The sequence below is a fragment of the Ovis aries genome, chromosome 14 (assembly GCF_016772045.2).
Source record: "Ovis aries strain OAR_USU_Benz2616 breed Rambouillet chromosome 14, ARS-UI_Ramb_v3.0, whole genome shotgun sequence".
Taxonomy (NCBI): domain Eukaryota; kingdom Metazoa; phylum Chordata; class Mammalia; order Artiodactyla; family Bovidae; genus Ovis; species Ovis aries.
Genome location: NC_056067.1, coordinates 25,787,657 through 25,814,615, shown reverse-complemented (window position 1 = coordinate 25,814,615; position 26,959 = coordinate 25,787,657). Strand labels below are relative to the sequence as shown.

The 26,959-nt window shown below is 43.6% G+C and overlaps 1 protein-coding gene across 2 annotated transcripts; it reads right to left on the bottom strand.

Annotated features, from left to right (window-relative positions):
* Nucleotides 1-21,182: 21,182 nt before the first annotated feature.
* GINS3 (GINS complex subunit 3) lies at nucleotides 21,183-26,923 on the bottom strand. Of its 2 annotated transcripts, XM_004015038.6 has the most exons (3): nucleotides 26,582-26,923; nucleotides 23,065-23,298; nucleotides 21,183-22,679 (listed from the first exon to the last, which is right to left on the bottom strand). In XM_004015038.6, exons 1-3 carry the CDS (start codon nucleotides 26,765-26,767, stop codon nucleotides 22,449-22,451), a joined length of 651 nt encoding a protein of 216 aa, XP_004015087.1. In that variant the 5' UTR covers nucleotides 26,768-26,923; the 3' UTR covers nucleotides 21,183-22,448. The 2 variants fall into 2 exon arrangements, with proteins under 2 accessions (XP_004015087.1, XP_042087666.1); XM_042231732.2 differs by lacking the exon at nucleotides 23,065-23,298.
* Between the last annotated feature and the right edge of the window lie 36 nt (nucleotides 26,924-26,959).

Below are 26,959 nucleotides of genomic sequence, written 5' to 3'. Positions count from 1 at the left end.
AAAATGGATAAAAACACATGATCCAACTATACGCCAGTCTTTCCACAAGAGGTTCATTTCAGATCAAAACATACATATAGACTGAAAGAGAAAGAATAGAAAAAGACATTCCATGCAAATAGTAACCGAAAGAGCCGGGGCGGCTATACTAATATTGGACAAAAGACTTTCAATCAAAAAAATTTACAAGAGACAAAGTAGGACATTATATTTTAATACAAGTTCGATATATCTTTTTTGCTGTAACATTATAAACATTTATGTTTCTAACGACAGACAATCGAATAAATGAAGCAAAAATGGACAGAACTGAAAAGAAATAATGAAAAGAGCAGGCAGACAGAAGGAAATAGATAAAACAAACCAACAATACATGACATAGCACACTCTACCCACCAACAGCATACATATTCTTTTCATGTACACAGGGATATTTCCCAGGTTAGACCATATGTTGGACCACAAAAATAAAGTCTCAATAGGATTTAAAAAGATAACTTGTCACACAAGTATTTCCTCTGACCACAATGAGATAAAGTTAGAAATCAGTAGCAGAAGGCAAACTGGAAAATCCAGAAATATTTTGAAAGGAAAAATAAAACAGACTAGATTTCCTTCTGAAATCTGTTATGTAAACCTTGTGTTGAATTCAAACATCACAAGTTTGATAACATTGTCAACAAGGTCCTTCACCAGCCCGCCACCTATGTGTGCCACGCTGTGCTTAGTCGCTCAGTCGTGTCTGACTCTTTGCGACCCCATGGACTGTATGTAGCCTGCCAGGCCCCTCTGTCCATGGGATTTCCCATGCAAGAATACTGCAGTGGGTTGCCATGCCCTCTTCCAGGGGAACTTCCCAACCACAGGATCAAACCCAGTCTCCTGCATTGTAGGCGGATTCTTTACTGTCTGAGCCATCAGGGAAACCCACCTGGGTTTCAATAATCTTAGTTACAGCTGATTCAAATACAGTGATACCTTGTCAGTGGGTTTTTCTGCTTGGAATCAGCTATCTTGATGTTCTAATACTGTTTTAACTTCCTCTTGGAATCTCAGTTAAGAATACCTCTCTCAGTTCTGCCTAGAAACCCACCACCACCCCTGGGGATATTATTCAGCCTTAGAAAAGAAGGGAATTCTGACGTTTGCAACAACACGGATGAACCTTGAGAACATTACACCAGGTGAAAAATGCCAGCCACAAAAGACAAATACTGTATGATTCCACTATGAGATATTTAGAGCAGTCAAAATCATAGAGATAAAGTAGAAGATTTGTTGCCGGGGTGGGGGGGGGGGGAATGGCGAGTTATCATTTAACACATCTAGAGTTTCTGTTTTACAAAATGAAAAGAGTTAAGCAGATGGATGGTGTTGATGAAACATAGTGTATTTAATACCACCGAAGAGTATACTTAAAAATGGTTAAGACAGTAAATTTTATATTATATGTATTTTATCACAATAAAATAATTGAAAAACCTTCACAAATTTATCTTACCGTTCTGGAGGTCAAAAGTCTAAAATGGGGAGGCAAGGCTGTATTTCTTCCAGAGGCCCTAGCTCAATTCCTCAGTCACGTCCAACTCTTTGCGACCCCATGGAGTGTAGCCCACCATGCTCCTCTGTCCATGCGATTTTCCAGGTAAGAATATTGGAGCGGGTTGCCATTTCCTTCTCCAGGGTATCCTCCCGACCCAGGGATTGAAACCACGTGTCCTGCACTGGCAGATGGATCCTTTACCACTGGGCCACCTGGGAAGCCCTAGGCTCTACAGGAAAACCCATTTCTCTGCCTTTTTCCAGATTCTGGAGGGTGCTGGCGTACTTTGGCTTAGGACTTCCAGCAATGGTGTCATCCCACCCTTCGCTCTGTCAGCACAGGTCCTCACCTCCCCTGACTGCACCTCCGCACCTCCTCTTCTGACTCGGTACCAGCTGCCTCCCTCTTATAAGGTTCCTTATACACACCTGATTATTCATGAGACTCCCTCCGTCTCAAGAGCCTCACACCTGCAAGACCTTCTTCCATAGAAGGAAACAAACTCACAGGTTCTGAGGATTAGGATGTGGGCCTCTTTGGAAAAGCATTATTCTGTTTATTTACACAACTGACTTCAGAAATACATGTGTGTGGGAGGACGCAGAGGCAAGGACTTCCAATATTGAAAGCACAGAGAAGCCTAAAGTCGCCAGTAGGGCTGTTTGACAACAGTGCAGACATTCTATAGAATACTGCTGTTTAGTTGCTAAATCATGTCTGACTCTTACAGCCCCATGGACTGTAGCCTGCCAGGCTCCTCTGTCCATGGGATTCTCCAGGCAAGAACACTAGAGTCAGTTGCCATTTCCTTCTCCAGGGGATCTTCCCAACCCAGGGATCAAACCTACATCTCCATTGTCAGGTGGGTTCTTTACTACTGAGCCACCAGGGAAGGCCCTGTACAGTACTACTTAGCCATAAAACGAATGTGCTAGATAACACGGAAGGGTGTCCATGGTGCATTTTTGAATGAAAAAGACAAACTTCAGAAATTCTTAATTCATTTGTTCAACAAATATTTTCAATGCCTATCATGTCCCTTCAAATTGTGGTGCTGAGAAGACTCCCAGGGGCCCCTTGGACAGCAAGGAGATCAAACCAGTCAATCCTAAAGGAGATCAACCCTGAATATTCACTGAAGGACTGATGCTGAAGCTGAAACTCCAATACACTGGCCACCTGATGCAAAGAGCTGATTCATTGAAAAATACCCTAATGCTGGGAAAGATTGAAGGCAGGAGGAGAAGGGAATGACTGAGGATGAGATGGTTGGATGGCATCACTGACTCAAGGGACATGAATCTGAGCAAACTCCAGGAGATGATGAAGGACAGGGAAGCCTGGCATGCTGTAGTCCATGGGGTTGCAGAGTCGGACACAACTTAGCAAATGAATAATATCATGTTCCTGGAGCTCAAAACACAGATGTGAATTAAACAGGAGTTTATACTTTCTTTCTGTATAAAAATTATATGCAGAATAGGTGTGTACGTGAAAAAAAGGGTCTAAGCTGGAAAGTAAAATATTGATATGTTAACAGTGGGTATCTCGGGAGAGGAAGAGCAGGAGGTAAAAGCTGTGAAGAGTTGCCCTTCTTCTTTGGATGTTTTCATATAGCTTTATTTTTTTCAACAAGCATTTACGCTTGCTTGTTAAAGGGGCCTCATAAGAAAAAATAAATAAACCTGCTTGTTGAAATCTGCTAAAAAATTAAACTGAGGTACAGTTTAATTTTAATCAGGAGAAGTTATCTATTAGGTCTAATCCCGCTGCATAAAGATAAAACTGTACCAGCTGCAAAAAGAAAGAAAGGAGGGAAGGGAGAGAATAGAGACAAAGAAGCAACTGGCTGACGGGTGTTAACTTGGAGCAGGCGAGGCTGGTGGGCGTTCAGCCAACAAGTGAAGCAAAGCGTCCCTCCCTCCTCGGGTGGGAACTGGTGTATACAGGAGGCGATCAACGACACACTGTCGACAAGTGGAGTCACAAATGGGAGCGTCGGTGAACATGACAATGATGCCCAAACAGGAGGAGCAGCCGTCCTGTCAGGGCTCAGCTTTGACCCCACGGGGCAGCAGGGGACCACCAGCCCCCATTCTACACTGAAATTCACCCCCCGCCATTTATAACCATCTCAGCTCCTAGTCTGGTCCTTCCCAAGCCCCCAGAACATCCTAGTTTATCTGAAGCAGAGGTTCTGCAGCTGGAGGAAGTGAGTAGAAATTCCAGGCCACTTATTTCTGCTGTGGTGTCCCCAAGATGAACGTGTGGTTTGCTACTTCTTTGCTCTGACTTCCAGCCTCTGAGCTGTGGGGTCTGTGGGGTTGATGCTCTGTGGCTGTGAGTGCAGGAGCAGGGGCGGCCTGGGGGCTCAGCACCCTCAAACCTGGGTAAGGTCATCTGAGACTTGTAGACCTAAATTCTCTGATAAACACGGTCTCAAAACCACACTCCTGGCAAACAGGCTGTCCTGGGAACACGGCCCGGGAACAAACAAAACAAGCTTGTAGTCTTTTCATTCTTGGTTCTCACTGTTCTGGGAAGGAAAAAAAAAAAGATGGGACGCGAGACATTCACATGTTTTACTCAGAAAACAAGAACCTCTGATTTTCTCGAGAAACGTTGAGAGCCGCCTTTTCCTTTCAGCGCTCTTAAGCACACATTGGAACAAGGAAGACATAATTTCAGTTCTAAGTGTTCATTCTAAGTTTCATTCTACGTGTTCCCTTGAACACCTACTTCATCCTTTCTAGACGGATCATTGAACAGAATTAAAGCTGCTCCCAAAGTGCAGTTTGACTGTCTGCGGGCCCTCCGTGACGTGTCCCTGTCCCCTTCTGGGTCTCCCTCCTCTCTTCTGGCTTCCCCTCAGGCAAACGTGGCGTATTTTTGCCCCCCAAGCCCTCCATACTTAGGTCATCTGTCTGGGCCTCCTGCCCCTTCAGAATTGCAACCCCTGCCTCTTCTCCATAGCACTTGTCTCTTTCTAATAGGTCCCTTCCTTATTTTGCTTACTGTCTACCCCATTTTTAATGTAAACTCCGCCAAAGCAAAGATTTTCATCCATTTCACCAATGGAAATCCAGTCCTGGAATAATGACTGGATCTAAATCTTTATAGAGGGGTTCTGCATTATGTATCCAAAGTGTCATAAATAACGCTAATGCCTCCATGCAGCTATTCCACATCTAGGAATTTATCCGTGGGAAGTCATCACAAGAGAGCTAGACATGTTACAAAACCCAAACACTGGAAATAATAAGAGCTGACATTTAATTACCACTTACCGTGTGCCAGACCCTGTTTTAAACATTTTCTGTACATGAACTCTTTAAACCTCCGGACAACCCTAGAACGCGCCTATTGTTGTCTGGATTTTACATGTAGGGGAACAGGCAGAGGGGCTGAAGAGCATGCAGTGGAGCCAGGATTTGATGGGGTGTGCCTGACTCAAGAGTCCATATTCTTAACAACCTATGGTTACATAACTGTGCCCGAGCCACACTGAGGCAGTCAGCGCAACCATTTAAAATGATATAGATAATGTATTTTTTTTCCCACTGGAGAGAGAAGGGACACAGACCTCTAGAAATATATTCAAATTGTGTGATCATACACATGGCTGGCAAGAAGACGGCTTTATCAGCTTCTCAAATACATCCAAGAATCAGCGGTGTAGAATAATTCTTCTACATAAATAGTTCAGGTGAACACATCCTGCACTTGGGTTATCAACTACTTGGCATAGTCTTAAAAAAAATTCTTCTTAGCTTCCTTCCTTCCACATAAGCCTTCCTCCTTTTGTCCCTAAACTATGTTAGCAACCTAGAATGTCACCCTTTAATGACTCAAAAAGATTTTTGTCAGATATAGTTAATGGCAAAAAGCAGGTTTCTAAAAAGACTACACATTATAAATACATTTTCATTAAAAATCCATATGTACATATATGTACTATAAAAAGACTCAAATAAATAGATTTTATGTTAACAACTGTCATTCCAGGATGCTGGAATATGCGTGTGTTAAAATTTCTTTTCTGGTCTTATTTGTATTCTTTACATGTTTTTGCAAGAGCACGAATTACTTTTTGTAACCAAAGGAATTTTTTTTTTTTTTAAGAAAAAGGCAGCTTTGGGAAAAACAATTTGGAGGTAGCTCTCAAAATTTTAAGTGTATGTGCCCTTTCACCCAGCAATTCCATTTCCAGGAATGTTTGACAGAAATCCTTGCATGTGAGCCCGAATGTAAGCCTAATGACATTCACGGCAGCATTACTGAGAAAATTAGTAAACAGCCAAACCCTCAGAGAAGGTGAGTAAATAAAATAGATAAAGTAGTCAATAAAATATAATACCACCATATTATAAAACCTGTGCAGTTGTTAAAAAGAGAAAACAGTAGTTAGATCTCTCTCAGACAAAATACTAAAGGGAAGTTTACAGAACAGAATGTGTAATAAGGTCCAACATACATAAAAGCTGTGTGTAAGAGTGTGAAAGTGCTGAAAGGGGACTGGAAGGAAGCCACCTGTTGATGATGGTGACTCGCAGGGAGGCCCTGGGAGCTGGGTGGGGAGGTGATGGTGAAGGGACTTTATGTTCTGTTCTGAATCGTCCGAATCTTTTACATATTATTTATGTAACCAAACAAAATGCACACAGTAAAACTACGAAAGAGTTATAAAATTAAAAAAGCTTCCAAACTCCAAAATGCTCCCCCCGGCTCCCTGGCACCCCACCATGGGGCTGGCTCACAGGCTCCAAGTCCAAGCTGCCAGGAAGCCTCAGGAGGGACCACAGTCCTGGTTACTGTCAGGATTAGAAACAGGCTCAGTCACCAGCCAGGAGCAGATGGTTATGTAAATGGGGAGCAGTTCTACAGCACATTCTTATGCCCTAAGCATGAGCAGCGATTGTGAGATCTTGGAGCAGTGTGGAAATTAAATGACAAAAGCCAAGTGGGAAACTGCACCCAGCGGCCCAAGAAGCTTGCACAAGGCGCGCAGGGACAGGTGAAGGAGCCACGGCCGGCACGGTTAGCCAGGTGAGATGACAGCATCTTGGCCCAAACCTGTTTCTCCCGAGGCCACAAACCTGTATGTCATCTGGACCTGCACTGCTCTCCCTCCCCCATCATCCGTCGTCACTGCGTCCGCTGCTCCCTACACTTTTTTCATCCCCACTGCTGGTCTAGGCATCTCTGTCTCTCCCAGCATGATCGCAGTGGCTGCCTAACAAGTCTTCCGGTTTCCAAAGGCCATCTCTCCGGGACCCTGTCTCTTCCTGCATAGCAGCCAGCGCGGTCTCTGAGCTTTTAAAAGGGTAACTCGGCTCGCTCACTTCTTAATTTGGTTGTTGCTTTTATAGTAATACCTTTGTCCTGATCTCTGAGCCCTTGTAGGAGCTGGCCCTCGCTTGCGGCTACAACCACATCTCGCTTCCTCCTCTTCCAGTGTTCCAGCCACCCTGGCCTTTCCCCGGGGTCTCTGCTCTCACTGCCTCTGTGAACCTGGCTTCTCCTTACACTCCACCCCTCTGACTCCCAGTCTCTCCATCTCATTAGCCTGTGTATCTGCTTCTTGGGACCATGCCTGTCTGAAATCCTCACATCTGCTTGATCCCCAATCTGCCCCACTAGCCAGCATTATTTTTTTCAAGGACCATGGGCAAAGGGCTTCCCTGTAGCTCAGATGGTAAAGAATCTGCCTGCAATGCAGGAGACCAGGGTTGATCCCTGGGTCGGGAAGATAACCTGAAGAAGGGCAAGGCAACCCACTCTATTATTCTTTCTTGGAGAATCCCATGGATAGAGGAGCTTGGCAGGATATAGTTCATGGGGTCGCAAAGAGTCGGACATGACTGAGTGACTAACGCTACTACTAGTGACTAACGCTGCTCCAAGCACTTTATGGACCACTCATCTAGTGCTCGCAAGACCGTGTGAAACCAGTACGATTGAGACACCATTTTACAGATAACCAGCTTGTCCCCAAGCCAGGCCATTCTTAGGTGGCCAAGGTGGGATTTGAACCTGGTGACTTCAGCCCAAGGCCTAGACCTTTCATTACTAAACAATCCTGCCTAAATCACTAATAAGATTTAAAAAAAAAAAAAAACAAAAAAAAACCCCAGCATGCTATTTACTTTCTAAAGCTTTGAACTGGCTGGAGGAGCAGCTGATGGCCTTCACTGGCCACACTGGCACCAGACCGCTCACCCCCAAGCTTTTAATGCTTCTGGTGGTTTGGGGACCTGATTTGACCTGTTTTTTTCTCTACAGCACAGACCATAATGGAGAGAGTTCTCAAACTGCTTTTTGTGGACTTTAAAAATATTGAAAGCATGAGCCCATTTCCCTTCTGTAATTCTCAATAGGGTCTCACTGCATAAAGGGGACCAGCTCTAACACCTGTGGAACTGAAACCCTGGCTGCAGAAAATTGGGGACTCAATGCCTATTCGGGTTCTATTTTTATTAAAACCCCATTAACTTGTTTCTCTCAGAGCAATTAAAGTGTCCAGGCCTGATGCTCTGCAGCACTGTGGAGGAGATGCTTATTAACACTGAGCATTCTGTTCTGAGCTCAGGCAGAAAACTTTCTTTCCAAAAGCACCCCACGTGGGGGTTTATGGAGGACTGATGTCTTGGGCTCCCTCTCACCCCCAAGGTAAGTTTCCTTAACAGATACTTTGGTTACATCCTCTGCAGCTGGTCTTAAGTCAACTGAGGTTGATAACATCATTTTCCTTCTACATGGTGGGGTGTTTGTTGTGTTTGTGGTTTTTTGTTTTTTTTTTTTTTGGCTGACTTTTATAACTCAAGGCCAATTGAAAGTCTTCCAGTGAATGTTAATTCCTTCCACACCTTGTAAAAGTCTTCAGTACCACCCCAGAGCACACGGAGGCCAAGTGTGAAGTTTCACTTGGCAGAGCTGTAGAAATGCATTTCTGTCTCTACTTTTGCACCTTGAAATCAGTCAGACCCACGTGAGCGAGGCCCCATCCTTATTCAATGCCAGGGTGGATGCGACCCACTGGCCAGTGTGTGCCCCCACCATAGGACTCTGCGTTTTAACAGAGGAGCACATTCTGGAGGTGGACAGCTCACAATTCAACCATTCAATCAATGGAGCATCTACTGGGCACAAGCTTGATGCTTTGTGCTCCTGGGGATGTGGTAGGTCTGAGGTGGGGCCTGAGAACCTACGTTTCTAACAAATTCACAGGTGGTGCTGATGCTGTTGGTCTGGGGGCTGCACTCTGAGACTCACTGCTACAGGACCTTGCTTAAGTGTCACTCCCCTCCCTTCTACCCCTTCCCCAACCTTGGGATGGTGCTCCAGCCATTGGTCCCAGGCAATTGGCATGGCCTCCTGTCTGTGAAGGTCTGCCCCTGCTTCCTTCTCCCCACCTCCCTATCACTCTCATCCTTGCCCTCCGTGCTCCTGCTCTCTCTTCCTCAGAACAGCCTAAGCCACAGACCATCCCTCCCCTTTTCCTGCCCCAAGACCTTGGCACCTGCTACCCTCACTGCCTGGAATGTTCTTTCTTGGGCTCTGCACCCAGCCAACTCCACACCCTAACTCAGAGAGGCCTTCTATGAACGCAGTTGAAAGAAGGTCTCCTGAGCTGTTCCCTTCCATCGCTCTTTAATTCACATCACAGCTCCTGTGTTGATCAGATCTGACTTCCCTTGAGAATGCAAACTCCACAGGGCAGGGAGAAGTGATGTTTCTCTCCCCGCTGTAGACCCTGCACTGGGTGCAGTCACAGGGTAGGGCAGGGGTCCCCAACCCCCAGATGGGTAATGGTCCATGGTCCGTTAGGAACTGGGCCACACAGCAGGAGGTGAGCAAAGTGAGTTTCATCTGTATTTACAGCTGCTCCCCAGTGCTCTCCCATCACCCCCAGATGGGACTGTCTAGTTGCAGGAAAACAAGCTCAGGACTCCCACTGATTCTGCATTATGGTGAATTGTATAATTATTTCATTACATAACCCAGTGTAACAATCATGGAAATAAAGTGCACAATAACTGTAATGTGCTTGAATCATGCTAAGAACCCTGGTCCATGGAAAAACTGTCTTCCATGAAACCGGTCCCTGGTGATAAAAAGGTTAGGGACTGCTGGGGTAGAGCATCCTTGGAGAAGTGAAGGAATGGGATTAGTTTCTGTTCTCAGTGAAATCCACACTGGAAGTGGCCAGAAAACCAGCCAGTCTTGCCCCATGGGCTCTTCTTTCTGCAGACCTGCCTGCCATCCGGCCAACCCTCAGCCACCCAGCACTTCGTTTTGAGCCAGGGGTTGGGGTGGGGATGGAGGGAGGAAGGGGAGGTTTGGGAACAGCCAAAGTTGCAGATAGACACATAATCAAATCCAGAGGGCTGCACTGTGTTCTGCCAATTAAGATACCAGATTAAGCAGGCCAAGGGCCCCTGGGGCGAGATGCCACACAAAATAACTCTTCAAAAATAGTAACTTGTATCTCAGGAATGAGCATGAATTGTCAATGACATGAGCAGTGTTTTGAAACAGAAAGACGAGTCCTATTTATATTGCAGATAATGGTTACATGACGTAGGCATAGCTTGGGCCAATGTTCCCAAAGGAGGTATTTAGAAGTAATGGTGTGGAAGCTGTGTTGGAAGGACCAGTGCTGAAGAGTAAAGATGGCTGGTGGTGGGGTGGGAAGAGGATGTCCACGGCTCCTGGCTGGGCTCTTGCTGCTTACCGGTCAGTGCACTAGACCAGCAAAGATCTGCCTTCAGGAGCACCTGGATCAGGGTTCCAGCCCTGGGCTCAGCACTTGCTGCTGTGTGACCTTGAGCAGTTGTTTAACCTCACTGAGCCTGTCTCTCTCCCTGGAAAATGAGGGGAAACAATAATTTCTCTCTCGGGGTTGTTGTAAAGAGTAAATGAGATAATGAGATAATGTGTATAAAGTGGATGTTGCAGGGCCTGGCACAGAGTAAGCACTGAATAAATAATAGCTATTATTAGTTACAACATTAAAATTTTTTAATTGTGGTAAAAAATAACATAAAAATTTACCATCTTAACCACTTTCAGTGTACAGTTCAACAGTGTTATATGTATTCACACTGTAGTGCAACAGATCTCTAGAACTTTCTTATCTTGCAAAACTGAAACTCGTATGTTTTGATTTTTAACCCATATTGAGTTGATTTTTGTGTATGGTTTTAGGTAAGGGTCCAATGTCATTCTTGTATAGTGACACTTTAATGTTGAAAATTCCTCTTACCTATTTGTGCCCATTTTCTCTTCTATTAAAAAAAAAAAAAGGTAGGTTAAGAACTTTTCTATTCATTAAAAGATACCACAAAGAAAATTAAAAGACAGGGAGGGTTTTTTTTTATTTTACAACACAGATAACCGACTCCAATTCAGAATACTTCTATAGGTCAGCAAGAAAAAGACAAATGTCCTCATAGAAAAATGGGGACGATGCATAAAAAGGAATTTCACAGAAGAGGAGGCATGAGTGGTCCATGGACATACAATAAAATACTCAGCCTCATTGGTGCTCAGGAAAATGCAAATCAGCATCACTATGAGGCATCAACTTATACCCATTAACTGGGCAAAAATTAAGAACTCTGATGATGAGGACTCATACATAGCAGATGGGAGAGTAATCTGGTACATTCTGGCAGCACCTTGTGAACTTCAGCACTCACAGAATTTACAAGCCAGCAATTTAACACTCAGGTGAAACTTCCCCGAGAGAGATTCTTCAGTAAATGATTCAGATATGAGCACAAATATGCACAGTGACAATGTCTGTAACAGACAAAAGGACTGGAAACAGACCAAATGACTAGTAATGAGAGCATGCTTATAGAGATCGTGGCATGTTCCCGGAATAGAGAGTCATTCAGCAGTAAAAATGAACTGCAAAAACATGGTTGAAGGTTTAAATGTAAAATCGAGTGAAAGAAACACGCGTTGGGCAGGGTATTATTTTTGCAGAGTTCAAAACCAAATCAAAACAACGTATTCATCAGATACATGAAACAAAGGAACTGTACGCCTGAAACTAACACAACTTTGTAAGTCAACCAGACTTCAGTAAAATCTTTTTTATTATCGGAGAATAGCTGCTTTGCAATGGTGTGTTGCTTTCTTCCATACAATGAAGTGAAGCAGCTCTAAGTGTCCATTATCCCCTCCCCTTTCAGCCTCCCTCCCGCTGCCTCCACCCCGCCCTCTAGGTCCTCACAGAGCGCCAAGCTGAGCTCCCTCCCACTAGCTGTCTGTTCTGCACATGGTAGTGTTCATAGTCAGTGCTACCCTCCCAGTTGAAAAACATTTCTTAAAGAGATAATAAACATAAAACCCAAGATCATGGTAACTTTGGGGGTGGGGGGCAGCAGGAAATCAAGCAGAAGAAACCAGAAGCATTGATAATTTTCTAGAACTTGAGTGCCTGGAAGTTCCTGTGTGTTCTTGTTGTTATAACACTTCATAATCTAAAGATATGTTACACGAATTCCTTTCCATGTTTTAAATGTAACATGATAAAGAGTTATTTTACCAGCCTGGAAAGCAGTTAATCCTTATTGGCCCCATCAGCTCTAAACCACTGGGTAGCAGCTACCAATGTAGGGAGACGATAAGAAACTCTCCATTCCTCCACCATCTCTTTATTCTGGGAAGAATTTGGAAGGGGCAGGCATGACGCTGTCTTTGAAGCCTCCAAAACAAATCCCTGGCACAAAACCCAGACTGGAGGCTGGAGAAGAGGTGAGAAGAGGCAGAGAACAATCCTGTGGACAGGGTAAACTGTGGCTGACATGGCTCCCAGGACGCCCTCAAACTGGGAAAACTGGCTTGCACCTTCCTGCACTTTGGCCCGAATCAGATAGGGAATGAGTGGGCCATCCAGGAGACATTTACTGTCCATTACACTTCTAAGAAGGGAACAGGCATGGCATCACTGAACAAAGGGGTCCCCCAGAGAATAATACTGAGGAGTCACCCCTACATTAATTCTGTCTTTGGCTTTCCTGGGTTAAAGGCCATCTCGGAGGCCTGAAGACACAAGCTCTTTCCTGAGAGATTTATTTCACTGTGTGAGTCCCCAAGGGACCTTGCCACGTGGTGTGGATGAGATTGAAGGAGGTGGATATGCTTGAGCCATAATTAAGCAAGGCAGTTCATCCACCTCCATGTAACTCAGCCAAACCCTTGACTCAACAGATGCATCTACGAAAAGCCAAGACATTTTTTTTTTTCCTATGGTTTCTTTGTTTGAATTTACAGCAGCAGAAAAGCCTTTTCAAATCACAATGGTCTGTGGAAATAACAGTCTTTCAAAATGGGGTGAGGTTTTTCCAGTTTTTATTGATTTCTTTTAAAGATGCCTTACAAGGCTTCAGTGGTAAAGAATCCGCCTCCCAATGCAGGACACACGTTTGATCCCTGATCCAAGAAGATCACACATGCTGCAAAGCAACTAAGCCCCTGTGCAACTAAGCCCATGAGCCTGTGTTCCAGAGTCTAGGAGCCACAACTACTGAAGCCCGGGTGTCCTGGCGCCCGTGCCCTGCAACAAGAGAAGCCACCGCAATGAGAATGCCAAGTACTGCAACCAGAGAGGAGCCCCTGCTCACCACAGCTAGAGAAAAGCCCACCCGGCAACAAAGATCCAGAATAGTCAAGACAAATACATATGATAGATACAAGACAAATACATACAATATATACAAGACAAATGCATACGATATAAACAAAATAAATACATACAATAGATTCAAAACAAATACATACAATAGATACAAGACAAATACATACAATAGATACAAAATAAATACACAATAGATACACAATAAATACACACAATATATACAAAATACATACAATATATACAAAACAAATACATACAATATATTCAAGACAAATACATACAATAGATACAAGACAAATACAGTATATACAAAATATATACAAAACAAACACATACAATATAAACAAAATAAATACACACAATGTATACAAAACAAATACAACATAAACAAAGTAAATACATACAATTTTTAAAAAATAAATATAAACGCCTTAAACACTGGAGAACATAATTTTCACTGTGGACTATACATAAACGTGTGTTATATGGTGTGCTCTGGGGCTTCCCTGGTGGCTCAGATGGTAAAGAATCTGCCTGGGTCAGGAAGATCCCCTGGAGAAGGGAATGGCAACCCACTCCAGTATTCTTGTGTGGAGAATCCCATGGACAGAGATGCCTGGTGGGCTACAGTCCATGGGGTCACAAAGAATTGGACACAACTGAGCAACTTACACTTCGCTTTCACTCCCTGCAAATCTTTGAAACAATCTGAAAATTCAGCCAGTAGAACCTTCTGAAAGGTTGATCAGGGGCTAAGTTGGCTCAAAACCTCAGAAAACACTTCCTGGACTGCTCAATGACTGGAAGAGAAGCACTTTACTTAATTTTTATCTGTCCTCTTGGATGCAGAAATGCGTGAACATACAATGCTAAATTAGAAAATGACAGTGTCTTTTGAAAGGTTTTTAAAATGTTTTGCTCTTGAACCTAAGAGATAGCCAAGCGCCAAGCCCTCTTGTTCCCATTAAGATAAAGCCACTCTCTGGGAACAACTGCTGTCATCTCTCCCTCCAGTGACCCCAACAATGGTACTTTTGACCAGTGGTTTCTGTCTTTTTTTCAAGCATCAAAACATGCCTCCTCACTACACATTTCTTTCAACAAATCACACCATCTTTCTCTCACCTGTCTCGTTTGTTCCACCTACATCTATAACTTTTAGGTCCTCATCTGCTTTCCTGCTTTTCCCCATTATGGGCTTCCCGGGTGGTGCTAGTGGTAAAGAACCCGCCTGATGATGTAGGAGACTTAAGAGCTGCAGGTTCGATCCCTGAGTCGGGAGGATCCCCTGGAGGAGGGCATGGCAACCCACTCCAGTATTCTTGCCTGGAGAATTCCATGGACAGAGGAGCCTGGTGGGCTACAGTCCATGGGGTCGTGAAGAGTCAGACACGGCTGCATCGACTTAGCACGCGGTACTGCTTTCCTGCAGCCAAAGAAACTATCTTCAGGGAAGAATTTTAGTTGCCCAGAAAGAGAGTCATGCAAATCATGCCAGAATCAAAAAAAACTTCTGTCTCAAGGGTGATACAGGAGCAGAGAATGTCACAAAGCTATAAACCTCTGGGATTTTTTTTTCTTCTTTTAAATTGGCCATAGGTGGGAGAAGACTGCAAGGATTAGCTGGTTCTCTGCGCTCCCTTTATGGGTTCTGAAACAGCAGCAGGTCCCAAGCACTATTTTCAGAGCCGTGCTGACATTTGTTAATAATGTTGGTGTATAAAGCCGAGCTCATTTTAAACTAATTTAGACGCAAAGAAAATTAGCGAGTATGTGTCAGAATGGAAAGGGGAGAAAATCAAGTTACTGCTGTCACAGAGAGAAAGTGAAAAGCTTGAGGTAAAATGAAAATAACTGTTTCCCATTAGATGCAAGGACTGGGGGAAAACCTTGAGGAGCCCACCAACAGCTTGCTCCTGAGCAAGCCCTGCCAGGCTCCTATTTGGCTCCAGTTATGCACCCAAGGAAAAGACGCCTTTTCAATGAGCCCACCTTCTGAAATTAACAGAGGGAAGAGTCTGATGCTGTTTTGTTTGTCAAAACTGCTCTCAAAAATGACTGCTCCCAGGGCCTTCCCTGGTGGCCCATTGATTAAGACTTTGTCTTCCAATGCAGCAAGGCCGGGTTTGATCCCAGTTGGGGAGCTAGGATCCCACATGCCTCACAGCCAAAAAATACCCCTCAAAACCACAAAACAGAAATATTATTGTAACAAATTAAATAGAGATTGTAAAAATGGTCCACATCAAAAACAAATATTGCTCCCTAAAAACAAAGTAGAAGCTTGGACTGGATTCTGGAAGAGTAAAAGGACATAAAGTCTGGTGAAATCTGACTAAAGCCTGTAACTTAGTTAGCGGTGCTTGATAAATGTACCAAGATTGTGTAAGATATTAGGGAAAGCTGGGTGAAGGATATAGAGGAACTTTGTACTTTAGTTTTACAACTAATGTATAAGTCTGGAATTATTTTCAAATAAAAACGTTTAATGAAATGACGCCCCTTTAGTTGACTTGACTTTGATCTCTGACAGATAGGATCTGGCTTCTAGATGTGGTCTGCTGTGCATTGGGCTTCCATTAGATTTTTTTGAAAAACCAGAACAAATTTTCTGCCCAGCCGAATACCTTCCTTTAGCTCACAATGCAGGCAACAGGAGAGCATACCCAGGAAGGAGAAGGTTCGTTTCGCGTCCTAGAGGAAGGCTGCTTGGCAAGCAAGCTGTGTCTGGCTGTGTCTCGCTGCACCACGTCTCCTTTAATTAGCAAGGCAAAAAGGCAGAAGCCTGGAAAACCAACCAAACGAGCTCAAACAAAGACAGGCTGGGCCTGTCACCTGTGTTAATCATCTGCTCTCACGAAAGGGTAGCTGCATATTTTCTCAGACTTGCTCTTGATTCCCTATATATTTTATTCACTACTCATTAATGATGGAAGATTTATTATTCATTCAAAATGCCACTATCAAGAAATAGCAAGAGAATTCCAAATTGCAGACACTTTTCTTTAGGTTCAGGACATTCAGCTGTCTTTTATTATTTTTTTTTCAGCTGTCTTTTAAAAATTGTTTCTATGTGCAATCAATATTGAAATTTTCACTTTACCTACATTAGATAAGGACTAATTAAAGTTAGGGAAAGCTAGGTTTCCAGAAGAAATAAAGGTTCTTGGAGTAATTCTTACAGTTTAAGCATCTAGCCTATATTTTGTGCAACAATTTACTTCAAGTATAGATTATTCTCTTGAACACAAAGACACTTACTTTCAGAAATGCATGTACGGCCTCCACAATTATTTTCTTTTGCCAAGATCAGTGTAAAATATTTTTACTTAACACAATTGTCTCAGGCATAAAGATGAAAAGCTCTCCTCGTATTTCTTGAAGGATGGTGGAACAGAAAATAACAGAGAGACTCAGAGTGGGACTAACTTCTGTATGAACTTGAGTGAGAGGCTCATATTTCTGCATTCCAGTTTCACTATGTCAGACACAGTGGTTCCAGAAACTTCTCAGGTTCAGTGGTTCAGAGGTTCAGTGGTGATGAGAGATTAAAAAGAAGGTCTCTAAAATGCTCAGATATGACAGTGAAAATTTTCTTTAAAATGAGGATACAAGTTATTTCTGCTAAATAAGCAGAAAATTCAATACCCAATCACTGGGGTAAAGAGACTTTTAACAAATGGTACTAGTATGAAAAGAGTAGGAAGTCAAGAAACACCTGGAGTAACAGGCAAATTTGGCCTTGGAGTACAGAATGAAGCAGGGCAAAGGCTAATAGAGTTTTGCTAAAAGAACATACTGGTCATAGCAAATACCCTCTTCTCACAACACAAGAGGACTCTACACATGGACATCACCAGATGGTCAACACTGAAATCAGATTGATTATATTCTTTACAGCCAAAGATGGAGAAGCTCTATACAGTCAGCAAAAACAAAACAGGGAGCTGACTGTGGTTCAGATCATGAACTCCTTATTGCCAAATTCATACTAAAATTGAAGAAAGTAAGGAAAACCAGTAGACCATTCAGGTGACTTAAATCAAATCCCTAATGATTATACAGTGAAAGTGAGAAATAGATTTAAGGGACTAGATCTGATAGAGTGCCTGATGAACTATGGACAGAGGTTCATGACATTGTACAGGAAGCAGGGACCAAGACCATCCCCAAGAAAAAGAAATGCAAAACAGCAAAATGGCTGTCAGAGGAGGCCTTACAAATAGCTGTGAAAAGAAGAAAAGCAAAAAGCAAAGGCGAAAGGAAAGGTATACCCATTTGAATGCAGAGTTCCAAAGACGAGCAAGGAGAGATAAGAAAGCCTTCCTCGTTGATCAGTGCAAAGAAATAGAGGAAAACAACAGAATGGGAAAGACTAGAGATCATTTCAAGAAAATTAGAGATACCAAGGGAACATTTCATGCAAAGATCGGCTCGATAAAGGACAGAAATGGTATGAAACTAACAGAAGCAGAAGATATTAAGAGGAGGTGGCAAGAATACACAGAAAAACTGTACAAAAAAGATCTTCATGATCCAGATAATCATGATGGCGTGATCACTCACCTAGAGCCAGATATCCTGGAATGTGAAGTCAAGTGGGCCTTAGAAAGCATCACTACAAACAAAGCTAGTGGAGGTGACAGAATTCCAGCTGAGCTATTTCAAATCCTGAAAGATGATGCTGTGAAAGTGCTGCACTCAATATGCCAGCAAATTTGGAAAACTCAGCAGTGGCCACAGGACTGGAAAACGTCCATTTTCATTCCAATCCCAAAGAAAGGCAATGCCAAAGAATGCTCAAACTACTGCATAATTGCACTCATCTCACACACTAGCAAAGTAATGCTCAAAATTCTCCAAGCCAGGCTTCAGCAATACGTGAACCGTGAACTCCCTGATGTTCAAGCTGGGTTTAGAACAGGCAGAGGAACCAGAGATCAAATTGCCAACATCTGCTGGATCATTGAAAAGCAAGAAAATTCCAGAAAAACATCTATTTCTGCTTTATTGACTATGCCAAAGCCTTTGACTGTGTGGATCACAATAAACTGTGGAAAATTCTTCAAGAGATGGGAAATACCAGACCACCTGACCTGTCTCTTGAAAAATCTGTATACAGGGCAGGAAGCAACAATTAGAACTGGACATGGAACAGACTAGCTCCAAATAGGAAAAGGAGTACGTCAAGGCTGTATATTGTCACCCTGCTTATTAAACTTATATGCAGTGTACATCATGAGAAACGCTGGGCTGGAAGAAGCACAAGCTGAAATCAAGATTGCCAGGAGAAATATCAATAACCTCAGAAATGCAGAAGACACCACCCTTATGGCAGAAAGTGAAAAAGAACTAAAGAGCCTCTTGATGAAAGTGAAAGAGGAGAGTGAAAACGTAGGCTTAAAGCTCAACATTCAGAAAACAAAGATCATGGCATCCGGTCCCATTCATGGCAAATAGACGGAGAAACAGTGGAAACAGTGTCAGACTTTATTTTTCTGGGCTCCAAAATCACTGTAGATGGTGATTGCAGCCATGAAATTAAAAGATGCTTCCTCCTTGGAAGGAAAGTTATGACCAACCTAGACAACATATTAACAAGCAGACACATTACTTTGCCAACAAAGGTGTATCTAGTCAAGGCTATGGTTTTTTCAATAGCCACGTATGGATGTGAGAGTTGGACCATAAAGAAAGCTGAGCGCCGGAGAACTGATGCTTTTGAACTGTGGTGTTGCAGAAGACTCTTGAGAGTCCCTTGGACTGCAAGGAGATCCAACCAGTCCATCCTAAAGGAGATCAGTCCTGGGTATTCATTGGAAGGGCTGATGTTGAAGCTGAAACTCCAATACTTTGGCCACCTGATAGGAAGAGCTGACACATTTAAAAAGACCCTGATGCTGGGAAAGATTGAGGGTGGGAGGTGAAGGGGATGACAGAGGATGAGATTGTTGGATGGCATCACCGACTCAATGGACATGAGTTTGAGCAAGCTCCAGGAGTTGGTGATGGACAGGGAGGCCTGGCGTGTTGCAGTCCATGGGGTCGCAAACAACTGGACACAACTGAGCGACTGAACTGAACTGATGACAAGAGTGGCCTTTTTCTGACAAGGTGGGGGGGGGGCGGGTTTGAGCAGAGAAGTAATAAGCTTTGATTGCTTTTTTCCTCTGTAGCCCCTGGCGGGCAGGGATCTTAGTTCCCTGACTGCTGCTATTTAGTCGCTCTGTGGTGTCCAACTCTTTTGTGACCCCATGGACTGTAGCCCACCAGGCTGCTCTGTCCATGGGATTTTCCAGGCAAGAATACTGGAGTGGGTTGCCATGGCCTCCTCCAGGGGATCTTCCTAACCCAGGGATTGAACCCAGGTCTGCCTCATTGGGAGTGAGGAGTCTCAACCACTGGACCACCAGGGTAGTCCCTGATTAAACAAGACCACTCTGGCTGCTTTGGTAAGAAGAATCTGAAGGCTAGGGGTGGGGGTGGTGAATGAATGCAGGGAGGCAGGTGGAAGGTGGCCACAGCCACTCCAGACAGGAGTGGAGGTGGGGAAGATGTGGGCAGGTTCTGCCAATGTTTTGAAAGTTGACCCAAAGGATAAGGAGAGTAAGAGAAAGATGGCCAAGGAGGATTCCTATATTCTTGTCATAAGCAGTAGGGAAAGATGGAGTGGTCAGAAACAGAGACGACAGAGAGGACGAGAAGAGACTGTGAGTAAGATCAGGGCTTCACTTCTAGCCACGTGGGTCAGATGCTAAAGGGGAAGGTCAAGGTGGTTGCCTGCAAGTCTGGAGTTTAAAGGAGGTCCGGCTGGAGATGGAATTTGGGGGTCCTCAGTGTATAGGAGGTGGTATTTAAAACTTGACAAACGACACTGGAGGGAGTCAGAATGGTTAGGAAAGGTCCAAGGACTGAGGCTGGAGCCGTCCGAAACACAGAAGTCGGGAGAGTGCAAGGACCTGACTTAGGAGACCAAGCCTCCACTCCTCTCAGCAGCCCAACCTGTACTTCAAGGGAAAGCCTGAAGATGGCGAGGTCTTTTGTATATAATTAAGGCCAGAATTACCTGGGGAAAGAGCCTTTAAGAGGAAAGAGTGTACATCCCCCCTTGATTTTTATTGAGTGGGGGATTTTTGCAGAAACTGACAGCTGTGGTCAGCGATTTGTTTTGTAAGTGAATATTGAAACACTCCAGTCAATAACATTTGGGTAACAAAAGACATATTAATATATCTCTAGTCAATAAGTTGTTAAGAGTGATTTAGTATTTGAGCCAATTTGTTGACTTAAAAAATTCACCTCTTTGAAGGCATCAAGAGACTGATTTGGGGGATGGTTGTGGGGAAGAAGGTTTGGAATTGACAGCCTGGAAGGCAAATCTGTAATTTGGAGATGGGGCTTCAGAAGCTCCTTGCAATATAATTTGTTTAAAATTTTAAATGAAATATATTTTTCATGTGCACACTCACATATTCTTGACATGCGGCCTCTGAGCAAAAAATGGTTTCTAATAAAATTAAAAAAGGGTACCAGGGACTTCCCTGGTGGTGCAGTAGTCAAAGACGCTGAGCATCCACTCCAGGGGTCATGGGTTTCATCCCTGGTCAGGGAACTAGGATCCCACAAGCGGAGCGGCGTGGCAAAAAAAAAAAAATGGTAGCAGCCTTAGGACTGACTTTACAAACAAAGCTGTCTGTGAATTCAAAAATTAAATAACATGCTCTTCTCACTGACTTTGAATTATCTCTGGGGGCCCGGGCTACATATGAATGCTGTGACATCATAAGTCACTCTTCTCTAGGACACAGCCCATCCCTATAGGGAATGTCTCCCATATTTATGAGTATTGTGCAAACAAAAGAGCAGTTGCTAAAACATGGATTTATTTGGGCATTACTGTCAAGTATGATCAAAGACAACATTCTCTGAGAGCTTTGTCTGATCATCTGTAGTACTCGAGTTCCAGAAATAGCACTTGTACAGAACGTATTCATGTGCAAAATGGACCATTTATTTAGCACTAAAATCAAACTTTAAAAACATCAGTTCCATCTTAAAAACAGGCATTTAAAAAACATTTCTGACATTCTAAGTTTGCATCTAGACATCTGCACAATCTGGAGACCCAAATTCCACTGGGGTTTCCACTGACAAAGGTGATTTTCACCGGCTGTGGGAAGCTGGGAGGGGAGCCATGGCATGGAGAACTGTCCTTCAAAAGGTCCAGTGGTCCCAGGATGCTGTTTCCTACTCTGCTGAGGTTTCCTCCTTGATCTCCAAGGAAAGAGTTTCGTGGTTGCTTACAGAGACTCTTGGTAACTGGTCAGGAATCCACAAATAATCATATTGCAAAATTTCTTGAAGAGAAAAAAACCATGACCGAGGTCTCTTGCCCACTCACTTCTGCCATGCTAAACTCCTCAAACAGAGCTCTTAATCAGCAACACTGAAGTCCTGATCTCAATGTAAGAAGGGCTGGTTAACACCCTTTAATAACTACTCTGCAATTCCAAAGGACTCTCTGACAGCTTTCCTAGGGAGGGCATGAAGTAACCGAGGATCTCAGAGGCAAAAACAAGCTCAGTTTAACCATTTCCCGTCTAGGCTGACTGTAGAGTTTTGTGAAGACCAGTGTACGAAGCCCTCATCACAGAAAAGGAAAACAACGTCTTCTCTTTAGTAAAGGCCAGGCCACTCATCGGCATTTCCTCTTTTCCTTCCTTATTCTTGGCAATTGTTTTTGGAAACTGGGTAATTCCCCATAGGGAGGTGGCAGGTGATAATTACAAGGAGGGCCAGCATCTCCGGGGGTACTGTCCTTTGTACAGCCACAAGGAAGATGAGGCAGTTCAGCTCAGGAGGACGTCTTATGAACAGGCAGGAAAGGTCCATTCGTACCCATCCTTTGGAGCTGGTGAAACTGGATATCGAAGGCTGTCCAAACTCCCAGGCACAAGGAATCCCGGTTCTAACTCTATTGCGATGTATGTGTTAATGATCCTCCTTTATGAAGGACCTCGGCTGTGGGTTCCTGGGCTAAGGAGGCCTAGGCTGTGGGTCAGCAGGTAGGACAGTCCTGGAAGACTCAGAGAGCCAGGGACAACACCCAGCATATCATACCACTCCTGACACTGCTACAGGGAATAAGCCTCAAGATGGGACATGATTCTTGCCCTTTACAAGGTCAACGTAGCTCCTATCAGGGACGCATGTAGGGATAAGTCTACAGGGAGAAATTCTGTGTTCTTCTGGCCTTCAGTCTTCCATGTCAGTGAATTTTCTCTTTGCGTAGTTCTGAACCAGGTTGGAAGCTGTGAGCTGAGATGCCTGCCCCTTCTCCCAACACTGAAAGTCATTCAGTCCTTTCTGCCCTGTTTGAAACAAGCCTCTCTCCATCTCGTCTAGCCGGGCCACGAGTGCCGACGTGTCTTCATTGTAAGCGTTCTGGGAAGAATCCATGATGCGGCGGAAACGTCCAACAAATGTCTGAAGAAGAAGTGCCAGAGAGAAATCAGATACATTGTTTTAAAATCCCTGAACACTTACAGGTAAGAATTTGGTTTGGGATTCAGTCAGAAGGAGGTCTGAGCCTCCTCTGCCTATCACCTGTGATCAACCATAACCCCTTTCTTATTTCCAGGATTTCCTGTTGGTTCCAACTCTTAGCAAGCAAATATAAAGAGCAGCACACAAGTCATAGTTACATGCATATGTAATAGGCAAACACAGCCTAACTGTAGGCTGACCTAGAATAACAATACACTGATCGCATAAATCATACACTCCCCTGGGTAAGAGTAACATCTGGTGGCCAGCACAGCTATCTCCTGAGCCATGTGCAATGCCATAGGTTTTCATGTCAGTTACTTGCCTGCAGGAGAGAATGGGAGATGTCGGCATTCTCTGGACTGTCAAAATGCAGGAGCTGGGAGCCAAACCCATAGAAATGTGGTCCCATTTTGTGGAGGTCCACCACGTTGGCGTCTGCACTGAACACAGTCCTCCAACCCTCCTGGTAGATCTTGGGAAGTTCCACTGAAAGGATCCGCCGCTTGTTGTCAAAAAGTCCCTTTGCCAGCCACAAAGGGAGTTCAAGCTTTGTGCCCTGTATCACACAGGATTGTAGGTTTTAAAGACAAGTAACATAGTAAATGTGTTACTATGCACGTGACCTAAGGGAATGAATGAATATCAGTACTGCCTGTTCTCTCTAGGGGAATGACTGCCAAACACAGAAGATGTAGTTGTGACTTAAGAAATGAACTGTGTGGGCTGAAGTTTTATGTCATGATGGAACGGAGAGAGAAAAAGCATTTATACCAAAAAGAGAGTGAAGAACAAAAATGTGACACAAAGGGAAGGCTTTCCTAACTAACGTAAATAAAAACTACCCAAATGCAGATAACAGAAAATAGAAGGTGGAAAAAATGTTATGCAAAAGAAGCATTACTAGAGATAAAGACGGACCTTTGATAATAAAATGGTCATTAAATCTATTAGAAAAATAGGAATATCTGTCTAAATTAACAGAAGTAAAAGGAAAAATGACAAATCTACAATCATCATGGGAGATTTTAACATCTCTTTTCGATAAATGAGAAGTAGCAAACAAAAAATCAATAACATAGACAATCAAAACAAATAAAAGCTTCACCTAATTTATGTATAGATTATGCACTGCAGACCATGCCTTCACAATATCAAACTTTTCAAGCACATCGCTGTTGTTTAGTTGCTAAGTCATGTTCAACTCTTTTGTGACCCTGTGGACTGTAGCCTGCCAGGCTGCTCTGTCCATGGGATTTCCCAGGCAAGAATACTGGAATGGGTTGCCATTTCCTTCTCCTGGGCATCTTCCTGGCCCAGGAATCGAACCTGAGTCTCCTGCCATGGCACATGGATTTGTTACTGCTGATCCACAGGGAAGCCCTTTCAAGCACAAACTGAATGGTTACCTTATGCTGCTGTTTAAAGCAAACGCTAACTTTCAAAAAACTGAAGTCATTCAGACTATGTTGTTTGGCCACTGTGGAACTAAGCCAGAAATCAAAATCCAAACTGTACATAGCAAAGTCCCCAGATGTTTGGACCTAAGCACCAGTCTTCTCAATAATTCATGAGTCAAAGAAGAATTCATAGTGAAAATTAGAAAACCAAATTAAAACTTGTGAAATGTAGTTAAAGCTACAGGAAAAGCACAGCTAAAAATGTAAAAAAGAAAGCTGAAAAATCAATGACCTGGGTACCCATCTCAAAATGTGAATGGTGCAAGAGAACAAAGAAAATTAAGCCCAAAGAAAAGAGAAGGAAAGAATAATTAAGATAAGAACTAAATGACCTAAAAATGAAGGTACAAATGAGAAAGCTGACAGAGCCATTATTTAGTTCTTTTAAAAGACTGCTACAAGTGATAAACTCCTAGTAAGAAATTATGATCTCTTAAGAAAGAGATCATAACTTCTCAATATCAAGAATAAAAAGCAGGACACAGCTATAATTGTACAGATGTTTAAAAGATAGTAAAAGGATATTTTGAACAACACTATACCACTCTATTTGAAAATTTAGGTGAAACAGTCAAATTCCCAGGGTGGAAAAACCATGTACCAAGAGTAAAACTAGAATAGAAAATCTGATAGCCCTGTGTCTATGAATGAAATGAAATATATCAGTAAAAACCTTCCTACACAAATCTCCCACGCAGAAGAATCCTAAATAGCATATGTAGACATTGGGCCCTCAAAGAAGGGGACCGTAACTCCCCTCTCCTTAAGTATAGCTGTACATATGACTTCCTTCCAGAGAGAACAGTCTGGAAGGTGGAAAAGCAGAGTAACTTTACAATGAAGAATCCTGACAAATTCCACATAGCTCAAGTGATCAAGGTTTGTATCAACACAAGTCCCACTGATGGCAGGTACCCTTGTTAAGATGTGGTAAAAATGGCACTTCGCCTCTATGGTCTTCCACCTCAAAACAGTCTAATCATGAGAAAACCAGCAGACAAATCCCAAATGAGGAATATTCTCAACAAAATACCTCACCAGCACTCCACAAAACTCATGGTCATTAAAAACAAGGAAAGGTTAATAAACTGTCAAAGCCAAGAGGAGCCTAAGGACACACAATTACTAAATGCAATTTGGTGTCCTGGATGGGAACCTGGAACAGAAAATGGATGTTAAGTAAAAACGAAGGAAATATGAATAAAATATGGATGGTACACCTCTGTTTATCAGTGTGTAAGAGAACCAACTAATTAAGTACTCTAACGGAAAGTCAAAACATAATGTCTAAATGTTTAAAAACTCAAGATAAATTTAAGAACATTAATTAGAAATATGGAGGTGAATTTTGAAGAGACTGTGAAAAAAGGAGACAGATCCTGTAGAAATGGAAAGGACACGAGGGAGAGCAAGGCAAGGTCTCCTATTTTTTTCTATAAATCTTTGGGTATTATCTGGCTTTTTAAACTTTGCATATGTCTCACTTTGATAAAAATAACTCAAAATAGACCAAACAAAAAACCCTTCTAAACAAAACTTGGGTTAACTACGAAATAAAAAATAACCATTATGGGACTTCCCTGGTGGTCTAGTGGCTAAGACTCCAAGCTCCCACTGCGGGTGGGGGGCGGGTTCCATTCCTGGTCAGCGAACCAGATCCCACATGCCAAAACTAAGGGTTCGCACATGGCAACTAAGACCCCCACGCAGCCAAATAAATATTTAAAAATAAGAACTATTACAAGCCATGTTCCTGGGAAAAACTCGAACTTGAAGTCATGCAGTTCTAAATTCGAATCCCAGTTCACCACTTACAATAAGACCCTGGCACCCTGGCCAAGAAACCCAACATATCTGGGCTTCAATTTCTTTATGTGTAACAATATCTGAATATAGGGCTGTTAAACGACTAAAGGAGTAATAGATCCCTGCACTAAAAGCTCTCAGGAAATGGTTGCTGATGCCATCATCATTTCAGGAACGAATATAGCAATTTGCAGCTCCCAGACATCACTTGGGATGATGTCCCAAAACTGTTGTTTTGCTTTAAGGCAAAAAGTGATCAGAACCCTGGTCCGTAGGCGCCGATCCTTAAGCATCAACACACACCGGGTGAAAACACACTGCTGAATTTGGTTAGTTTCAAAAAAGAAATCCGTGTTGGAGGGACCCTGACGACCCAGTATAAATTTAGTTTCCGCAGAGGTCGCGAAGGCTGGGGGGGTGGGAGTGGGGCGCGCGGCGAACAGGACTCAGCGCTCCGCTCGGCCTCCCTGTACTGTAAAACTACAAATCCCAGAGGGCATCACGCCCGGCTACGCAGCGCCCCAGAGCCCGCAAGTCCTACTTGGAGTTGTAGTCTTTCCAGACGGAATCGCTTACCTCCGGGATCGCATTGTCAGTCTCGGCCCCTCCGCTCCGGTCTAGGAAGAAAGCGCCCAGGCGCGGCATGGGGATCTCCGTGCGCACCGAGAGCTTCTCGTGGGACATCAGAATGTCGTCCAAGGAAAGAAAATTCTCCTGAGGACCCAGCGCACCCGACTCCACCCGGAAATAAGCCTCGGACATGGCGGCGGCTTGAGTGTCTCCGTTTCCACTCTCGTGATTCGGGAGACCTCCTGGAGTCAGGGATGTAAAAAGAGGAGGCTGCTGAGGCTGGTCAGGATTGTGAAGGTTGAGGAGGTCGCCGCGGCAGTCAGACTGGATTCAAACTCTTTTTCCCGCGCCCGCGGACGGGCCAGACGGGAGCAGTCGATCCAG

Excerpts from the sequence above, each read along its gene's own strand:
- GINS3 (XM_004015038.6), bottom strand. The coding sequence starts at position 26,767 with ATGTCCGAGGCTTATTTCCGGGTGGAGTCGGGTGCGCTGGGTCCTCAG. Across the intron at positions 23,299-26,581 it reads CTGACAATGCGATCCCGGAG|GGCACAAAGCTTGAACTCCC; the intron begins GTAAGCGATTCC and ends TGTGTGATACAG. Across the intron at positions 22,680-23,064 it reads TCTCCCATTCTCTCCTGCAG|ACATTTGTTGGACGTTTCCG; the intron begins GCAAGTAACTGA and ends CTTCTTCTTCAG.